This window comes from Prinia subflava, chromosome 4, assembly GCF_021018805.1.
Source record: "Prinia subflava isolate CZ2003 ecotype Zambia chromosome 4, Cam_Psub_1.2, whole genome shotgun sequence".
Taxonomy (NCBI): domain Eukaryota; kingdom Metazoa; phylum Chordata; class Aves; order Passeriformes; family Cisticolidae; genus Prinia; species Prinia subflava.
The window spans coordinates 64,699,396-64,719,957 of NC_086250.1; the positions used below are offsets into that span (position 1 = coordinate 64,699,396).

The window sequence follows — 20,562 nt, forward strand, 5'->3', positions numbered from 1 at the left end:
GAGGTTAGTAGAAATGTGAAAAAGAAACCATATTAATTCATAATCATGCAAATGTGTCTTCTGAGACAATCATTGCCATTTACAGACAATAGAGCGCATGCAAAGTCTCCTTTATTGTGCAGTAAATACACATAAGAAAAAGTTAAGGGAGTGCATACAATTTTGAACATATTCATTTCATTTGCCTTCAAAGTGTCTTTATGACTTTTAAACAATTTAGAATATATTAAGTCTGAACTGACTCAAACAAAACTGATACATAATTTGCAATTATTAAGTACTCAACATCATCTTTAACATTCTGCTGTACTCATTCAGAAGAAGCATTTTTAATTACACTATTTATAATACATCAGAAAGGTTCCTTTCATGAACTTAAGTGAGAAAAACTCTTGTGCTTATTTGGCAGACGTGTATGGGGTGCATATAAAACCAGCTACACTGCATAACCCATAACAGAAGTAAAATACTTTATGTAAGTTTATTGAAGGATGAGATTGTCTTGCACCATTCAAATGACAAATTATCTTACATAATCACAATTCTGAATGCACAGAAGTCCACATGACAGGATGCTTTCAATAAACCATATGTAGAATGTTATTTTGCTATCACGTTAAGCTCTATATGGTTCTAACATATAATATGTACTTAATGAACAGACTATTTCTATATAAACACAGATTTAAATTGGTGCATCGGGAGATGGAATTATAACTTTTTGAGTTCTATCATGAAATTTCATGCACACAAAATTACTGGAGTTTTTTAGAGATTTGGGAGATTATTTCCAAATCCCAACAAAAACTATTGCAAATAAGTTCAATGATTCACAGTCACTGGAGAGAGCTGCACATAAAGACTGATGGCAGAGTCTGTATTGTACATGGAATGTTCTACACAGTATCATTGAAAAGCAGACATAAACAAGTGAAAAAGAAAATGCACAAGCAAACCGAAAGGAAAGCAAATCAACAACAACATAGTAGCATGCTATAGTAGCTTAACACCATCCAGAAAGTGTTAGGGTAAAATAAAAAATCAAATAAGACAAAACAAATCAACCCCCAAAAATGTAGATACACAGAAGATGCACCAAGGAACAGAAAAAGAACAAGTCTTTGAAGTGTAACAAAAATCAGACACATGCATAGAAATGAGGATTTGCGTTGTGATAGTAAGATACCAGTCTGAGGCCTAATTTACCTTCACTGTCTGACATGGCATGCTGGAAGTCATCCATGATGAAGGCTATATCTCGATCATAGCCTCGAGTCCGTGACTCCTCCCTCATATGCTGCTGGACCTCAGGTAATGAATGGCTCGATCCAAACTGGTCCCTGGTATCTGCAGATATTGGTGGCAAGGGTCCAGCTGCTGCTCTTGCCATCCCCATTGGCTGCCCAACAGGACTTAGAGGGCTCTCCTCCTCTGAGTTCTGCGCTACTATTGGGATCCTTCCCCTGCTTTGGCTAATAGGTAGACTGGTGGGTTTAGTTCTTCCAGAAGGTGCTGCATGGCTAAAGGAAACATCTAAAGGTTCGGTTTCTTGGGCTTTCAGTCTTAAAGAAGAACTGGAAGAATCCCTTTTCAATGACAAATCGAGCCCATACACTGAGGAGGGCCTAGATGAGGGCCTAGATCTACTACCACTGCTATAAGATTTGTCTGCTTCATCTTGTAGTGCGGATCTCATTGTTGGACCTAGTGCAGTCCCAAGGCCTGCTCCAATGGATGACGTCAGTGGTGCCCCCATGTACTTCTGTTGGTCACTGATGTTTTTTCTAAGGCCATAAGTGATATCATCCTGAAGAAGCCTTGCCCTAGTAGTAATTCCCCCAAGTGTTGAAGTGCTAGAAGTCATATAGCTTGAATAGTCAGGCTCAAGGTCTCTGCTTTCCTGGATAGGTGAAAACTTTGTTAGTTTGGGGTCTATCAAGGCTTTCTTGTGTTTTGACTGCTTCTGGTAAAGGAGAGCTGCTGGCAGCTGCTTAGCAGCCTGTTTCTCAAGGGTAAGCCTGCCTATGCTGTATTTCTCAGATTTTGGAAAATGCCTGTAGCTGCCCTCTCCATGGTAATACTGAGACAGGCCAGCCAGATGATCGAGACTTTCTGCACCTCTACGGAACTCTTGCTTTATCTGGTGTTTCAGAAGCTTGAGCTCATAAGGGTCCTCCATTGGGTCTTCATCAGCTTTAACATAGGAATGTAACCTAGAGGAAGTCTGCAGTGGTGCTAGGAAGTCTGACACTTCTTGTGCCCTCCTGGCCTCAGTTGTGCGAAGAAGTCGATCTGTTTTGGTCAGATCTTTCTCATGGAGGCTAAAACTGGAACCAAGTGATCCTGATCCTTTAGTAAGTTCTCCTATATCATCAATCAGCACATAATTTCGGGGTGTATGGTGGTGGTCTATATCTGCATAGAATGAATCTGCAGATATGCTTGATATAGGGCTGCTTGCTATGCTGTTTCTCTCATCTAGTCCTATCCTCAAGTCCAAGGTAGAGTATTTACTGCCCAGCTGGGAAACTGCATAGCTATTGTCAGTTGAAACTGGTGCTATCATGAGAGGCTGATTGCGAATTACATCATAGTTTGTTGTTATCTTAGGCTCCAAATATAATGTGGTCTGTCTTGGCTTTGGCTGTATCACCATCATCTGTGATGGGAGTTGGTATGATGGCTGTTGAGATGGTGGAGGTTGAGCCTGTGGGGTAAAGGACATGGTAGCTCCTGTTTGGAATGCTGTCTGGGTCTGATAGGGTGAAACCTGCTGGTGATACAAAGGCTGCTGTTGTTGGTAATGTGACTGCTGTGTGAACTGAGTTGGTGCTTGAGTTGGCAGGGCAGGAGATGAATACTGATATTGAGCATATGGGCTTGTAGCAGGGGCAAACTGTGTTTCTGGCTGGGTTTGTGGTGGCATAAACTGGTTAAATTCTGTCTGGGGTGCGGTACGTGGTCTTTCCAAGCCATGCTGAGTTTCTATTCTGGTTGACCTGGTATTATTAACTTCACTGTCTGACATGTAATCACGTTCTTCTGCTACTCCTTGGAGATAGGCACGCTCTCTCTTTTCTCTTTCTTTTAGTAGGGCTTCTTTCCTCCTATTAATGCCCATTTCCAAGTATCTCAACTTGGCATCTATTTCTTTTTCCTCCTCATCTAGCTCTGCTTGCTTCTTCCTAAGCTTGGCTGATTCACGTTCGACCAGATCCAATTCCCTGTCTATATCCTGAAGGATTTTGGCTCTGGCCATAGTGGTGGTCCTACAAATCCTTCTCCGTGAAACTGATCCCACAGAAGTGTATGGGGATTGAGTTCCTGCTGTTGCTTCCTCTGGAGGTGGATTGGGCAGAGTCCTCTTCACCTTCTTTTGAGTGCTGGATGGAGTCATGCTTGAGGAACCTTTGGACTGCAATAGAAGAAATAAGACTGAATCACTGCTCTGGAGCGAAATTAATCACAAGTTATTCAATTTTTTCAGGGTATAGGTTTTTAACTTAACCACATACTTTCCTTAAGACAGGTAATTTTGTATCTGTGATTAGGCAGAAGAAAATACAAAGGAAAATGGCTATCAGTCTGCTAAAGATGAGCAATCTAATGCAAAAATAAGGATGATGCTCACTAGGACTTTGTTTAGTCTAAGATTAAAAATTTTACCTTATATTCTTAAAATTGAATCAATGGTAATTTAATTTTTTTTTTTTTTTAAATTTATGCATTCTTATACATAAACATATTCAATGCACATGTGTGTGGGAGGGGAATATATATATATACATATACACACCTCCCTTTTATATAACATTTAATTTAATACAAAAATCTGTGTAATTATAAATGTACTTATATACACATTCATATTTAAATTTATATATAATCTGTGATGACTCTGAGCCAGACACTGAATGCGTACCCATAAACTATAATTTGTAATGAAATCCAGAAAACAAAGCAGAACCTCCTAGTGACAAGACAGGTAGCTTTTACATGATCTTGTAATTTTTGTCTCATATCTGATGCTATATATTTTTTTTTCCCCAGGGGATTTTCTTGTCCCTTACAAAACTGGTATAAGCTTTCTTCAGTTCACTGAAGACTTTCATAAATGAAATTTGTTCCAGTTAGAAAGCTGCAGTTTAAACTTAAAAACCACTTAAGCAGTATAAAATTATAACAATTTAATTTTGTCCAGATGTCCAGATTTCCCCAGAGTTAATGATAGAAGAGTCATTCGTCCTGATGTAGAACTATCTACCTTAGGCTGATAAGTAATTTTTTTTTTTGAGATGCCATTCTCTCTTCATCAGCTAGGAAAACAGACAATGCAACTGGTTAGATGCAATTCAATTTGCATCCTAAAATACTATTGTTTTTAATTTTGTTTTTTTAGTTTTGAGGTTTAGGTCCCCATGCAATGTCTATAGATTAAGGAGTGTGACCGGAATGCCAGAATGATTTTGAAATTGTATCCTATTTCCTAAATATCTTCCTGCAAATTTTGCCTTAGTAAAAGAAAAGAGATTGATCTAGGCACATACACTGAAGAAAAAAAAAAATACAGAATGAAGACATGCTAATACCAATATATGGAAACATTTTAGCCCAGTTTGATAAGGGAAGAATAAAAACAATATTGTTCAAATTGACTCTCCTGGCCCTGCAGGAAAGGACAGCATTTCTGCAAGGATTAACTGCTTTTAATTAAAAATGGCATTCTTTTGAAATAAATGCTACCTAATTCAGATAAGATACAAATAATATCAATTTTAAGTAAGAGTTTATAAATCAGTATTTTCTCAGTTTATTTTAATATGGCATCAACAAATTGTCAAGTTTTTAAGAAGTATTGACAATTCCCTTTTGCTGGCCTCTGTGACCTAGCTTTAAAAAATTATAATCAACTCTTCATTTGCCATGTATCTTTAAGAAAATTCACCACTTTTTCAAGCTCTTTTATTTTCTTCATCTAAATTCCATCAACTTTTGCATGTTTCAGTTTTCAATAAAAGCAATTTAATCTTTCCAGCTTCCTGTGGCCATTTCACAACCCATGTTGTGCCAACAAATCAAAGGAGCTAATTTTATCTTGCTCAGTGTGCACTTATATGCAAAGACAAATTAATCATCTACAGTAGGTCTAGTTGGCTAATGTTTTATATTGTAAAATCAGTGTAATACCACTGTTATTTCCCCCTCCTGAACTGAAATAGGAATCACAGATGGTGAAGCAGTCACAGATGGTCACTGGTATTGGGAAATGCTATTAATAAAAGAGTCATTAAAAGGTCTGCAATACTTTATGGAATTAATATTTTCAGATAATAGTTGAGTTGCTGATGCATAAATCTCAAGACTCCGTATTTTAACAAAAAAAAATCATTTTGATTTTAGATCTCTCTGCATATGAAGAAAGTTAGACTAGTAGATATTACATGAAGATGTACCACTTGCTTTTGAAAAAGTATTGATAACCTCTGGTTTTTAGCTACTGTTCTCACAAAAGGAAGACTTAATTACTTTTACTTGAGATTTATACTGGGACAAGAAAAAAAATTAATACTGTGATAAAATGTGTGCCTGTTCCTTGTTCCTGGATATTTCCATCATCATCACTTATGTTAGCATGCTCCCTGAGAACTGTCTTAGTAGACTTAAGGAAAGTTCAATGTCAGTATTTTGACAGAAAATTTTAAAGTGCCTATTATTAGTTTTTGCATTTCCTTTGAATTAGTTTAATAGCATGGGGGAAAAACAGGCAACCTAGGGCTGATCTTTGCCAAATTCTAATCTCTTTATCAAAAAGAATTGGGAGTGGAAAGGAAATTGGACTGTCTAGTCCCATCTCTGCATTTTTGGTCATTGTCTCACATTTATAATATTATGCTCATTTTACATTTGAAGTACCCAAAGGAATGATGGGGCAGAAACCTTCATGACAGCACTCTGGAGCCACATAAAAATATCAAATACAAGCAGGCATTCCTAAACCTTACAATTACTGGTTAAAGGTTAAGTTAGATGTCAGACAGGTGACCTTAGCAAGCTCTTTGACTGAATAAACAGTGACATTTTCTACTATATTTTACCATGTTTTCCATCTTATTTCTAATCAGTTTACTTCTAGCTATTAGCATCCTCACTAATTTTTAAAAATATTTTTTTTGTTTAGAAAATGATCATTCTAAATGTTGAGTGTAACTTCTAAAAACTAGAAGTAAATTATTCTGTTCTTTGTTTTACCATGAAGCTCGTATAAATGTTTCACTTTATTGCTGAACCTTGTATAATTTTACACTAGCCTGGGATACCCCTTCAGGGTGGACCTAATGGTAATCAGAGCTGCTTCTGAGGCAAAGGTGACCTTGTTAAAATAAGGCCAAAGCTTGTGCTTGAAATAAAGCTACAATTGGAGACATTCTCCCAGTACTACAAACTAAAGAACTGAGGAACAAACTATCTTCCCCTTCCACCACCACTCCTTAAGCCTAACAAAGTTTTGAAATAAACATGGGAGGAAATCTTCTCAGTCTTGCTGACCTGACCACTGCAGTTCAGTGACAAGATAACATCACAGAAAGGAAGAAAAGACTTAGCTGAAGGTTGCATGCAAACAGATTTAGCAAAATCTTGCTTTTCTGCCTTGCCAATACACATTAGTCTTGACGCGAGTTATCGTCTGAGTTTGAATTTATAGAGGTCATCTGGACAAAGGCTTGTGAACTCTGTTAAATTGTGTGATGACTTTGGAATAGCTCCTTTGCAATGACCATCCCTGTTCCTTGCAAGTCTTTCTAAAAATACCATTTTCTACCTATTTTTGTCTCTTTTGATTTGATGTCATTGTTGACAAACTCAGCAAGACTCTGATCCACTACAAGAATCATTCAAGTACTAGGAAATACCAATATGTTCTGTTGCTTTTTATCTGTTTTAAAGGGACAGTTTACTTTGAGGGACTGAATGGCTCAGGGTACTGGGATGAATTTCTACCTCTAACCACTGTGTTTGATTCTAGCTATGCAATCTTTCTTGTCCTCTTCTCAAATGAATTTTTGAACGTGATATGCTGCTCTCCAAGTCTGGATTTTAGTTTCATTTGCTCAGAAGCTCAGTTTTCACACTTGAGCATACAACTCTTGCATACTTCTTGCATGTTTTGAATTTTACTAGTAAAAATGTAATCCTTATTATTAATTCCTCTTTTAAAGTTTTCTGTGATCACAACACAAACTTCAACTTCTTTGGTCCCTTTTAGAGCTCAAAAAACAGACCCGCACTTATATACATGGAGGGTGGGGGGGTTGTGTAAGTAGGGAAAAATCCTGAAAATAATGTATACAATATGTATACATATATGCATTTGCAGAAGCCAATTACAATTATGATGACAACATCTTATTAGTTTATCATCACCAGACTCTCTATATAACACAGTCATGTCAGACTACTACAGCCTGTGGTGCTGTGAAAAGCAAAGGTAAAGTGGATTATAGATGAGGCTACTCCTCTGCCACAATCCCCAGAAGACTCAGCAGCATGCTGAAAATCCTGTTCTACACTGCAGAAGAACAAAAACTCACCTTCTGTAGGGTCAGGTTCCCTGAAACATTTGATGCTAATTTGCAACAGACTTGAAATATCACCAGAAAGTTGGCTGTATTCTGGTTTTTCTACTACCAGAAAAACAATGCAAATATATTTTTTTTCAAAGACCATGCAGTCAATAAACTCATTCAGAAAACTTATGAGTGCATCAGGTTGAGAGATGAATACTGATGTGTTAATGAAATTACTGGGAATAAAAGATTTTCATTGGATGTCAGGTAGTGGAGGGATAGAAATTACTCTCCCATTCAGAAAAAAAAATCACTCAGGGCTGGTACCAAGGCAGACTGTTAGGGTGAAGTCTGTGCTGTAGCTCACTCTCAGGTGTCACATCTTGGATTTTTCATGTAACAAAAACCTTCATAAATGCAACCCCTCCAAAGCCCCAAAAAACACACTTAAAATTGCAATTGTAAGACAGCTGTTCTACTTATAAAGGTTTGGAATGTGTTACTCAGTATTGCAGCATGTGCTCTTCATTGTTAGAAATGTGTCATAGGAGTAAGAAATTTTGGCAATTCATTATTTTAAACATTTAATTTACTACAAAGAATCCATGAAAATCTGTTCTCGTTCATTAAGGACTTCTCAGTAATTTAATAGTATCTTTAAAATGGCTTGTAAATGAGAACCCAATTACTAAAGGTACTAACATAATACATTAGTATAAGATTACTTCATTTTAAGTATGGAATCCTTAACTACGTCTTCTTATAGGTGCAGAGGTCCTGAACAATGTTTTTTAACTTGTCCTGTGCAAAGAAAGTTTCTCATGTGAGTTCTTATGGACACTTCTGGACTTAAGATCAATTATCTGGTAATTGCTGATGAGAGCACCTTTGTTAACCCCTGGTTAACAAACATTAGAGCAAGAATATTGAGAAGCTTCTCTCCAGTGGCTAAGGCTGACACTTCTATAGCATGAAGAACACAGAAGGTGGGAACCCTCCAATGGAGCTATCAGGTTAAGGGAAGCAGATGGTAAGGAAAATATATAGAAATATATATTTAATAAAAGCTGGTCTCATCAGCAGTGCTGAGAATGGAGTAATAAATGCTCTGAACAAATTCTAACCTATAGTGAAACCTTGTCATACAACCAGTACTGCCTTGGCTTGTGTGCCATTGCTGGCCAGGGTAGTGGAAGATTAATTTGGTGAGCTGAATTTCGCCCTGTATTGGGGACTGAAATCCCCTGCATCATGAGTAATATACTAGAGCTTTCCCTCAATGTAACTCTTGTCTTTTTCTTTTCTGCAAGTATTTTGCTCTGGGGACTGAGCAGTCAGGCAGAAAACTAGTTTCTAAATCACTACACAGCAGCAGTGAGATGCCAATCAGTCTGATTTTCTCTAGATTTATTATCATTATTATTACTTTTTTTTTTTACTCCTTTGGAGTCCTCTAAAGATGAATTTATTTTTTGTTAGCATCAATATACAGTTTTTATAAATAGTCTATTCCAAAACAATAAGAATTTTTCGGTTTTTTTGCTTTCCTTCATGTCAGTCAGAGTCACTCATTCTCAGATAAACATTTTTGTACTTTCCACTTCCTTACTCTTTTCATTTTCTCTGTGAAATTGTTTGAAATTGCCATTTTCACTTCAAATGCAAGGGAGCCAGCACAGTGCACTTCCTAACAGCTGACGTGACAAGAGTTATCAACTTCTATCCTCAGTTAAACACATAAAAGCCCATATGCTTCTTTTGATCTTGAGGGGAGAAGGGAGAAATTCAAAGGAAATTTGATATGCAATCTACAGACAGCTGTGGCCCTTACACTGTGATTTTCAAGGGAATCTAGATCTACATTTCATCTACTTTATGAGAGCAGACGTAATAGGTGTTCCCACTAGTTTGCAAGAAGAGAGTTTTACAAAGACTAACTAATTTGTGATTCATTTGGAACAGGACTGACAAATTTACCTATAAAGGGTAATGGGGCAAGTCCCTTCTCAATGTCTAAAAATTAGAAATTGCAGTTTGAAGGATCATGGTCAGAATTTCTTTTTGAATGACAAATACAGATTTCATACTTTGCTATGAAAGGCTTGAAAACCCTGCAGGAAATATACAGCTGCTATGTAGGCAATACCTGCTGATGCTTCCTAAATGCTTGTCTTTATATGCTTTGTACTAAGACATGTTAAATATTCTCAAGTATTTTATTTATATATCAGTACACTAAAAACTATTGAGAGACTTCACATAAAGAAAATACTCTTCTATTCTACTCTTCTAAGAAAATACTCTACCCTTGTTGCAATACTATGTTTTCAGTATCGACTCCAGCTCATACTCTGAGAGCTAAAGTACTACTCCAGGGCCAAAGCCTGATAAAGAATTTAAAACCAGTCCCTTTGTCTGTGAATTAAAATCTTTCCTCATTGCTAATTACTTTTGAGAAGATATCCAATTCTTGTTTAAAATAAAAAAGGAACAAAATGAATGGGTTTTTCTGTACACCACCTTCCACATGACTCAGGAAAGTTTCTGAAGAGTAGAATTGTTAAGCATATTTTACTTTGACAACCCAAAAGATTGTGATATAGATGACAAAACAGAGGACAAAGAGTCTGTGTAGGACTCTATGCATCGAATAACAATAACTTGAACAAGAGAAAGATTCACTATGTGGAGAAATAATGGCAAAACTAGAATTCCTCTAAGGTAGGGGCTTAACAAGATTAAGACAAAGACTGTAGATACATGGTGACTATGTACTATACTATAACATTATATATCACACTACAGCGTAATTAGTGTTCCTTAATCAGTCATCACTTCTTTTACTCCCCTCCATTGTTCCACTGACTGTTTAAAAATAATTTTACATAAGTACAGAACTGAAAATACTCAGAACAAAAGATATCAAAAATTAATCAGAAGTAATCAGAAGTTATCAAAAGCTCTATGATGTGGATGGACAGTTTGATGCCTGTGATAGATTAAGATAGAGAGATTGTTTGCACATGATGAGCCCTGTCTCCAAGATAATCCATTTTTGGATTTAACTAACATCAAAGAACTGTATCCTAGTAGTGTATTTCAATACAGAGGCAATGTGATTCTGCCACTGGTAATTTAAACAAGCTATATTAAAGGATATTGTACCAAAATATTAAAATATTAGCTTTGGGATTTGTTGATTGCAAAGCTACTTGTGGCAGTAGAGAAAGGCATCAGTCAACTTTATCTTCAAATAACAAAATCTTTGGATTAAATCTTTCTGCATGTAATGAAATAGCCTTAGCATGGGCTCATTCACTAATAGTAATCAATAATACATGGTTTCTCAACATGTAACACACAAATCATTATATGTCATACCCCTCAGTCAGAATAATACATTTTGTTCAAAATGCAGATCTCATCTATGGAAAAATTTACAGAATTATAAAGAATATTTTCCCAGTAAATTAGAATATACTTTAATTTCTTTTCTTTTGCAATCTAACTGAGAGTCCTGGCCAGAAAATACTCGTGAGAAAAATTCAGAACAGTTTATACTTATCAGTATGATTTGCATATGTTGAATTAGCACCATCTGTTTTCAACAGATATCAGGCTACTTTGCAAACTTTCAATGACAATTGAAAAAAAAAAAAAAAAGAAAAAACACTACAAAATCCTGAAACAATCAACACTAACCATCTCTTTATCTTTCAAAGAAAGGAAATATCAATCTTTTTTCACAGAGGGGAAAAAAAAAATAAAAGTGAGAGAAAATCTTGGCTTTTTCTGCCTCTCCTTCATTACAGACTTCCTCCACAGGATGGGAGCTGACGAGACACCACATGCTGTGCCACAGCCCTTGTTTGTTCACAAGAGTGAGGATTCATCTGCCCAAGCACAGGCATCATGTGCAGAGTTAATCTGAGCTAGTCCTCCAGACTACTGAACTGAAAGAAAGTGCAATTTTTCTTCAGCTCACTCCATAATCCCACCTGTTTCTCTTGACAACTGTGGAAACAGCCCTATGTAACACAGATGCCACCTGCAAATGTCTCCAGACAGGACATTCCCACTCACCACAGCTAGAGCAGTTTCAATTCCTGCTTTTGGCTCCTCATGCAATATCTGCTTGAAGCAGATCCTTCTGTTTTTTGCAGGAATCTCAGCATCTCTTCAATTTTTCAGAAATTACACCTCTCCTCAGCAAAGGTTCTAGTTTGGCTCAGTTTGATCATTCAGGAAATACTGACTTTATTCTGTACTCACAATGCTTTACTTCCCCTAAGATTAAAGGTCTAAGATTAAAGGTGGCAGAGCGAGCAGAGCCCTGATTAACCATTTTCTTTAAAATGTGGTTCATGCTGGGGAACAGTGGCCATGTAGCTGCTGCTGTAAGGCACAGATTAAACAAACTCACCAAGTGCCCACCTGCCTAATTCAGGCCTTTCCACAGCCATCACAGCTAGGCCTTCTTTTTGTCTTTTCTGCTGCACCTGCAGAATGGTCTGCACCAAATTTCCCCTCCTCTTTCCAAAAGTGCCTTAAAATTACCAATCCAACACAATCTCTTGGTTGAAAGTGTATTTCTAACTCAGCCCTGGTACTATACGGCATGGTCCCAATATCCCACTGTTAGAATAGAATAGAAACTAAAAAAAGTTTGAGAATCTCTCCTTGATTGCTGATATTTGTCTTCCAGGATTCAATCCATTCCAAGAGCTCACAGTTTTCAGATCTTGCAGTAGACTCTGCCTGAGCCCCTCTGCCTCAGCTGGACAAGTTGATTTCTCCTTCAGTTCACGCTGAGAATATATTTCTCTCTCTCCTCTACAGTTTCTCAGTGTCTCCCTTAAACTTCCTTCTGTCTGAAACTTTTCTTTCCTCTCTCCCTCCATCCCTCATTCTCTGAAGCATAAAAATTCCCCCTAAAATACACTCAGTTGAGCCCAGGGCAGGCTTAATTCTCACACCTTTTAAAGAAATGTAGTTGAACCTGACAACAAACACAGAGTAGATCATCTGCCACAGATGGCTAAACTTAGGAGGTGTGAAAACTACTCACAGTATGTCCGGATTTTCCATTACACTTTTTCTACATTGAGAACACGTACTAGCCAGACCACACAAAACTCCATATTCCTATTCTTATTCTCATTTAAGAATGGCATTCCCAATTTGATACAAATCCATTTTTAAGTGACACAAATTTAAAAAAAAATGAATTAACCTTTCCTCCCAATCCACCCCTAACCTTGAAAAAGTCAATTTGTAAAGAAAGCATTAACACTTGAATAAACAAATACAGAAATCTGCTACTGATACCAAACAGAGCACCTTCTCCTGGAAGAAAAATAGCTTTCACTATGTTATGTGTTTAAACAGATACCAAAGTGAAACTGATTACCTGTCTTATTTTTTTTTTCCAAAAAACCCAATATTTTAAAAGATATGAAACTATTTTTCAGAGTTTACTTTTTGTTTGTTTGTTTGTTCATTTACTTTTACATGTATTCTACTCTCTGTGGATATTGCACCAGATTTTATCCGTGGACCTGGGAAAGAGAAGTGGCAAATGCTTCATCATTTATATTTAAAACTAGATTAGACATCAACTCCATCTCTTTACCAAAGAAATCCCGACAAGGCACTCAGTTTGGTCTTGATTAGCTCAACTGAATAAAACTGAACTTTTAGAACATCCTCTTTCTCCTCTTTAAAGGCATATATGGAGATAATATTTATATTTGGTTATTTTACTAAATATTAAATAAAATTTCTATTACTACGACTGTAATTTATATTCATTGTCAGAAGATGAAATATTCCACTCCTGGATAAATTGTGTCAGATGACTACCTTGTATGCAATGTGATATTTAATGTAAGTGTAGGGCTGAGGAAGAAGAAAGCAGTAACCTTTAATGATTTTTCTACCAACTATTTTAATAGCAATTATACTATTTTAGAATCATGACCTTCCTCTCTCCATTTCTGCTTATTGTGACAAGCAGGACAGGAAGACAGAAAGTTGGCAAAGACTACTTTTAAACACTAATGAAGCTAAAAATAAAGATAAGGCAGCAGAAAAATCAGAAGTTAATGTGAAAGATGTGCTATTTGCAGTTTCTAAACCTACATATGTAACCAAAAAAAAAAAAAAAAAAAGAGAAAAGAGAGAGAAACAGAATTTAATGTATATTCACTGCACATACAGATGAAAAATAAACCTCTTTTCTTCCCCCTCAGTTTCAGATCTCCTATTATTCTTTTTCCAAATAATTTTTGTCCACTGTTGCCATAGGTCAAAAAGAAAATCCAGATGAAAAATAGCTCAGCTTGATTATATGCATATGGACTATACCAATCACCCTAAATACGCAATATAACATTTCTTATTACAGAAACACAGGAAATAATCATTGAAAGATGTTCACAGGACAATGACAGATTTGGATTGGTTCCCTACTCTGTTGTTTTCTATGTCTTTTACTCACTGTTTTAAAATTTCTAGTAAACCCAGAGTTTACAACGAAAAGAAAATTTATGAAACCCTGAAATGTATATAATCATCCAAATGCACATTTTAGACCCGTGGAAGAGCAAAAGATAAAAAATTAGTCCAAACTATCAAAATCTAATGGCTACTGAATATATTAGTGACATCTGATGTTCACAAATTATCAGGCTTTGCAGTCATGTCATTCAGGATTTTTTGGGTCCAGAGATGTTAACAGAAAGTCAAATGATTGTTCTGAAATCTCAGATAGTTCAATGCTCACTGGGACCCATAGCAGGATGAGGCACAGAGTGACGATACATCCCCTTACAGATAAGAAATGACAATATTCATGGGCTGAGAGCAGAGCTGGTGTGTGTGAGTGTGATTTGTCAGATATGTGCTCCCAAAGACTGAAAAAGGCAGAAGGGATCAATGGCTTTTAGCTAGTGAGGAGGTCAGAAGAAAATGTTTCTGGAGACACAGATCCAGCACAACAGAAGTTTAAGGAAACAGTATTACACAAAACAAGAAAAAGTGAGGGCTGCAGAGTATCAGGATAAACATGACAAGAGCACTTATTAGATAGAATTTAGTTAGAAAACAAGAAAAAATGACCAACCATGAAAATGGTTCTTCTAAACATTCACTGCACAATGCTACCACTGAGAACTTTAGCTAGGATGGAAAGACAACCACAAACTTTCAACAGTTTAATTCTGAAAGTCACCCTCCAGTAACAGGCCATGATGGCATGTTTAACAGCACTATAGACATGAGGAATGCCTACTTGAAACACTAAATAACTGCATGTTAGACAGTGTCTAATGCAGAAAAATAGTTTTGGTCATTAGTTCATCCATATAAAATCAATGGGTGTAAAGATTTTGTTTCAGTTTATCTTGTTTTGAGTCAAATCTGATTTTTCTGGGTATCCTAAGATTATTAGCAGTTTAGAAGCACCTAGATCCAAATGTGATAATTAAAAAAATATTTCTATTTCATAATTTGAAACATTTGAATATTTTTGTATTAATTTGGTATTATTTAAAATATAAATATTGTATATTATTTAAGCAAAAGCAGTATGTCTTAGCTGAAATATTTTGATCCTGCAAAAAAGTTAATGTTTAAAGGGTCTCAGCTTTATTAGCCATGTATTTACTTGCCTCTGAGCTAAGACTGACAAATAAATATTGTATAGCATCAATCATGTACTGATTTTAGAGCCTTGGAAAGACTAGAATAGTGAACATCAAATAATCTTCCATGATGAACAGTGCTGTTATAAAATTTCTAAGTCATCAAGTCAAGTATCTGTATGTTTTTACTTCATTTTCAGATGACAGTACTTATGTTCCTAGATCTTTGTTAAGACTATAAACAAAAGATCCTTTCTATAAACGTTACTCATAACTCATAAAACTTACAGCACCAGCTGTTTCTATTTCACCAGGAAATATGAAACAATTTAATTTTTAGATTCCTCTTCAGGAAGCACCACAGTCATTTCAGTACCTTGCTGTACTTATAGCAGCCAGGATCCAGACTGTGAACAGTGATGAAGATTATCTCAAATTGTGAGGCACTGATGGCACTGACCTCAGAATGCATCATCTAGGAGCCCTGTGTGTTAGTGTGCAGTTCCCTACTGTGTTGTTTGAACATCATTTTGCACATAAACACTAAGTACTGAATTCATGATGAAACATTTCTCCTTATCTGCTCTGGTCTCTTTCTGGAAAACATCAAATCACTTTGTATCAATTGATGATCTCATTTTTTACTGAAAATATATGTCTTAGTCAATGTCATGGAGGAAAGGCTGAATTAGATGGATTTTGATCTGAAATTGTGTTGCAGATTTTATCATCATGAAACTGATCTCCAGCTGTTGAACTGCCTGTGAAAAACCAAAACACTTAAAAACCTTTGACTGGTTCTTAAGTCTATCCTTGCTTCTGCATAACCAGCTCTGGAGAAATTATAAAACACAAATTTCAATTTGCTCATTCTCGGTTGGCCACTAGATTTCAAAACTGCATTTAATTGAATATTTTCAACTGCAGGAAAGTATTTGCAACATGCTTTTTAAAAAATGCTTTGAAATTTAATATTAATTACAGGTAATCCTATACTTTTAGCAGAAAACTCACAACGGATGACAAAGACTTTCAGAAATAAGGATCAGAAATGCACAGAAATATTTGAAAGCATTTCCATGTTTCTCTCCATTACATAATTACAGAATGTTTAAGACAATGAAGTTAAAACATATTTTATTTCAGATTTCTAGTTTTTGTGAGCAGGACCCCTTTCTTGATTCACCTTATTACTTAATTTATTACTAATTTGTCTGTGTAATATAACATATCAATATGGTTAAGATACACATCAAAAATTACTAAAATAAAAACAGAATCAAAAATTTGATGCAAAAATGAGACTTCCAGAGGCTCAGCTAGTCTATTGATATCTCAGCTCAATGCACACATTCAGAACTTTTCTATATATTGAACTCCTTCTGGGCTTTGAAGCAAATGGAGCTGATTATCACTGTCAGTCATCTTTCCCATTCCACCATTTACTTTATTGACTGTATTATCCATACCTCCAGAACAAGTCAGAAAGAAAATCCTTCTCCATTAATAAAAACATTCTTTTGTTGCTGTTGTTGTTTTTAAAATATTTCCAGTAGGAATGGGTAGTAGAACGAAAAATAATCCATGGTTGTTTGGTTTTAGTTTTGGTGGGGTATTATTCTGATTGGGTTTTTTTTTGTTTTTTCTTTCAAATGGGGTAGGAAAAATGTCTTCCAAGAGAATCACTATCTATTTTTTCAGCTTGAAAATGACCAAGTCCTTTTTTTCTTTCTCTCCACAGGCAGCTGAAAAACTATCACTGCATTTTTTTTTCTCTACCATACAAAACTCCTTTCTTTCTTCCTTTGGAAACCTTGGACTTCTTCAATATAAAATTCAAATTTGAAGGTTATTTTCTATTAGAAAATTTCCAGTAGTAACATTTCAATCATTTAAATGAATATCCTTCCTTCTTGCTCCCCACATTCTGTCAGTTTAGGGTTCCATTTCTTATAATAACCAGAACTGAGAAATTTTGTTTGAAAGAATGTGCAAAAATTTCCTCATATTTGAAACAGTGGAATTACCAATTCAAAGAAAAAAAAAAATCCTCAAGGAATGATCCACAGCTGACTGAATTAACAGTGTCTCATTAACTTCAGAGAATTTTATGTGAACCGTCAGCTTAGTAATTCTACAACACAAGCACAAGCCTCTATGGTTTCAAAATTCAATGAAATACTCCAATCTGAACATCATCGTAGATTCATCATAATAGATCAAAAAGGGTTCAGCAGTAGTTTTGTAAACTTTTTTTTTAATCTTTCCAAGTAGAGCAAAATATTACAACATTAAGATAGTAAAACTCATGTTCTAAGAAATTCCAAAATAAAATTGCATTCATGAGTGCCAACTAGAATTTGGGATTCTGATTTAACTTACAAGTGTTTTGGCAGTGCTACATCACATCCTTCAACTGTAGCTTCTTATTATATTGTATAAAACACGGAAATATTTTTATGTCATCTTTTCTAAAGAAGTATTTCAAAGAGAGGTTTTACAGAATACTGTTACTGGATTTTGGGGATTTTTTTCCAAGTTGTCTTAGGTTTAAAAATGTAACCAAAAATGTGTATTCTATTTTCAGCTGTTGAAGCCGATTGGGAGATATTGTTCTTTATCTCTTGTAACTCTAGGGGTGGAAAGAGGGCTGGTGCCTTCTGTTAATGGGACACCTGATAACACCAGATAAGGCAGGGCCTTCTTATCTCTTCCTCCACCCATCCTCCTCCGAGGGACATCACCTGTGAATGGGCCATTGAAGGCTCTCACATCACTGATAACATCACCTCATCCCATTGGGAGATGCTCCACCCAGCGGGAGCCTTTTTCCACTGGATTCCCAGAGGATGACTGGACCCTTTCTTGAGGATCATCTCTACTCCAAGAGAGCCACATCTGGCACTCCAGGAGGACTTACTTCGGGCTGCTTCCAACACCCTGATCATCAGAGTGTCAGGTTTTTATTCTGACACTGTCAGTGGTCCCTTGCACTATTGTATTTATTTTGTTTTGTTTTTAACTTTTTTGTTTGTTTCTTCTATCTCTATTAAATTGTATTTCTGACTTGGAGTCTTACTGGTTTTGCTTTTAAACCAGTACACAAGTCTAGTTACCCATAACATGGGAAGGAAAGAGACATTTTCTAATCTATGAGTTAAAAATCTAAAATATATTTATAAAAGACTTTCTATGTATAATGATGACAGATATTGAGATATTAGTACTTTAGAATGCATGTATCACCTGTGAACTACATGCACCCCAAAAAGCCCAGCTTTTTTTATGAAATGATGATTTCTTAAAACTTAAGTGTATTAAAAAAAATCTAGAAAAAAGGGAGGAAGTTGTAGTGGAACAAAACAATCCACACCCCCAAACCCAGCAGTTTCCCAAATTACTCTAACCTAATTACAGGGTTAGAGCTTAATCTGGGGCATAGACTTGTGTTTCCTGAACTGTACTGTGTATTTCTTTATAAAGCTGCATAGGAAGTGCTTTAGGAAATGTAATTTCTTTCTAAAGTAAAGCAGCACAGCAGTTTCAGTGTGTCTGCACTCGAGCTAATGAGAACAACAATGTTAACTGGAAGAGAAGGACCCAGATGGGTGAGTCTCCCAACTCTTCCTACTCTGTTTTATATCCACACAAAGCATTAAAAATGTCATTTAGAGATCCCAGTATAGGCCCACCAAGATGGTCAGGGCCTGAGGGAGAGTGTCTTTTCAGAGAAGAGAGGTTAAGGGAACTGAGCTTGAAAGAAACACCAGATTGGTGTCTTCAACTCTAAACTGAACCAGGACTGAACAGACAGACTCTTGAGAGGGAGGCACAATAAGGACAAAAGGCACAAGTTGCACAAGGGAAGTGAAGCACTCTTAGACATGAAAGGAGTGAATTCTTAGAACAGAATACACAGAGGGACAGCAAAATATCCTTACAGATTTTCAAAATTCAACTTGGCAAGTCCTGTAGGCACCTGATCTAACTTAGAAATTATCCTAACTTTGAGGTCAATGTGGGACTGTATGACCTCCATAGCAGCTCTCCAACCTAATTTTTGGTGATCTGTGGCAACTGAGGAGTTTAAATAGGAAATGTTTTTAAAATATTATACAGACACCATCATCTTGACGGATATACTGCTACAATGCTGTGTAAGGAGTGAAAGATTAGGGACTTCAGTATTTATTTTAATGAAATTAAAGCTTCGATGTTCCATAACTGCAGTGTCTGAGATAAAAATACTTTCCAGAAAAGCCATTTGCTTTTTGACATTATATGTATGTTTGTCTGTGACTGTGTGTATACATATGGCAAAAATGCTACTTCCCTAACATTGTCTTGTTTTCCATCATGACTTTTTGGGCCAAATGATGAAGAAACAGGAAGAAAAGAGATAAAATGTGTTTCTCTTCCTAGGTTATTATTCCTCAGACAAGCAATACTCAAACAGGCTGTAAGAACATAAGGACTCAGAGCAGCCTACACTACCATCACAAGAATCACTTTTACTGCCTGAAGAAATAGTCGAAGGCATTACAATAAAATTCTTTATACTACAGTATTTATATATATGATCAAATGGGGAAAGGACAAACTGACTGATTCCAGCCCATCCTTCCTAGAAGACCACAATATTTCTGCTGTTGGTTATAACTTAGGAATCATAAAAGGAGCATAAATATGATGTAAGTGATTAACCCAGACAGTAAAATTTCTAAAAAAAGACAGTAACTGCTGTAATGTCAACTCAGACAAGAAGCATAATTTTATTTCACTGTTCTCCCTTAAATTGTATATATACTGAAAAAAACCCCACCAAAACAAAAAAAACAGAACAGCTATAAAGGATATTACAGAAAATGTGTTTCAGAAATGAATGAAGTAAATATTACCTCCAAACTACCTTATGACTTCCTGAGTCTCATGTCATTGTGTTTTAATAACGCTATACAGCAGTTGAAAATAAACACTCAGGCTTGAAATAATTTTCCCTACATTAAACTTAAATTTTAGGTGGGTAACTCTCTGACCCACTCCATCCATCACCCTTCCTGATTATCTTTTCACCTCTGGCAACTGCTGACTGTCTAAATTAAGGAGTTATCCAGATTTAGAGAAATCAAACCCGTTAAACTTCTCATCCCACACAGACACTAAAGAAATCCTAAGCATATAATCCTCCTTCAGACCTTCCTCCATACTAGTTGTTAAATTTCAAACCCTACCTTCACTCTTGGTTAATGGCTGGCCCATTTATCCTGCTTGGCCATGATGCCCCAGGGAAAAGGCTTCCCTGGCAGTGTAAGAGCACAGCACACCTGATGCTTGAGCTGGATTTGGCATCAGAA

At 36.1% G+C, this 20,562-nt stretch overlaps 1 protein-coding gene across 1 annotated transcript in view; it reads right to left on the reverse strand.

Annotated features, from left to right (window-relative positions):
• PCLO (piccolo presynaptic cytomatrix protein) overlaps nt 1-20,562 on the reverse strand; it is a 318,813-nt gene that overhangs the window by 130,386 nt on the left and 167,865 nt on the right. The window contains exon 8 of the mRNA XM_063396987.1: nt 1,207-3,415. Within this exon, the coding sequence (XP_063253057.1) occupies nt 1,207-3,415 (2,209 nt within the window). The remainder of the gene's footprint in view (nt 1-1,206; nt 3,416-20,562) is intronic.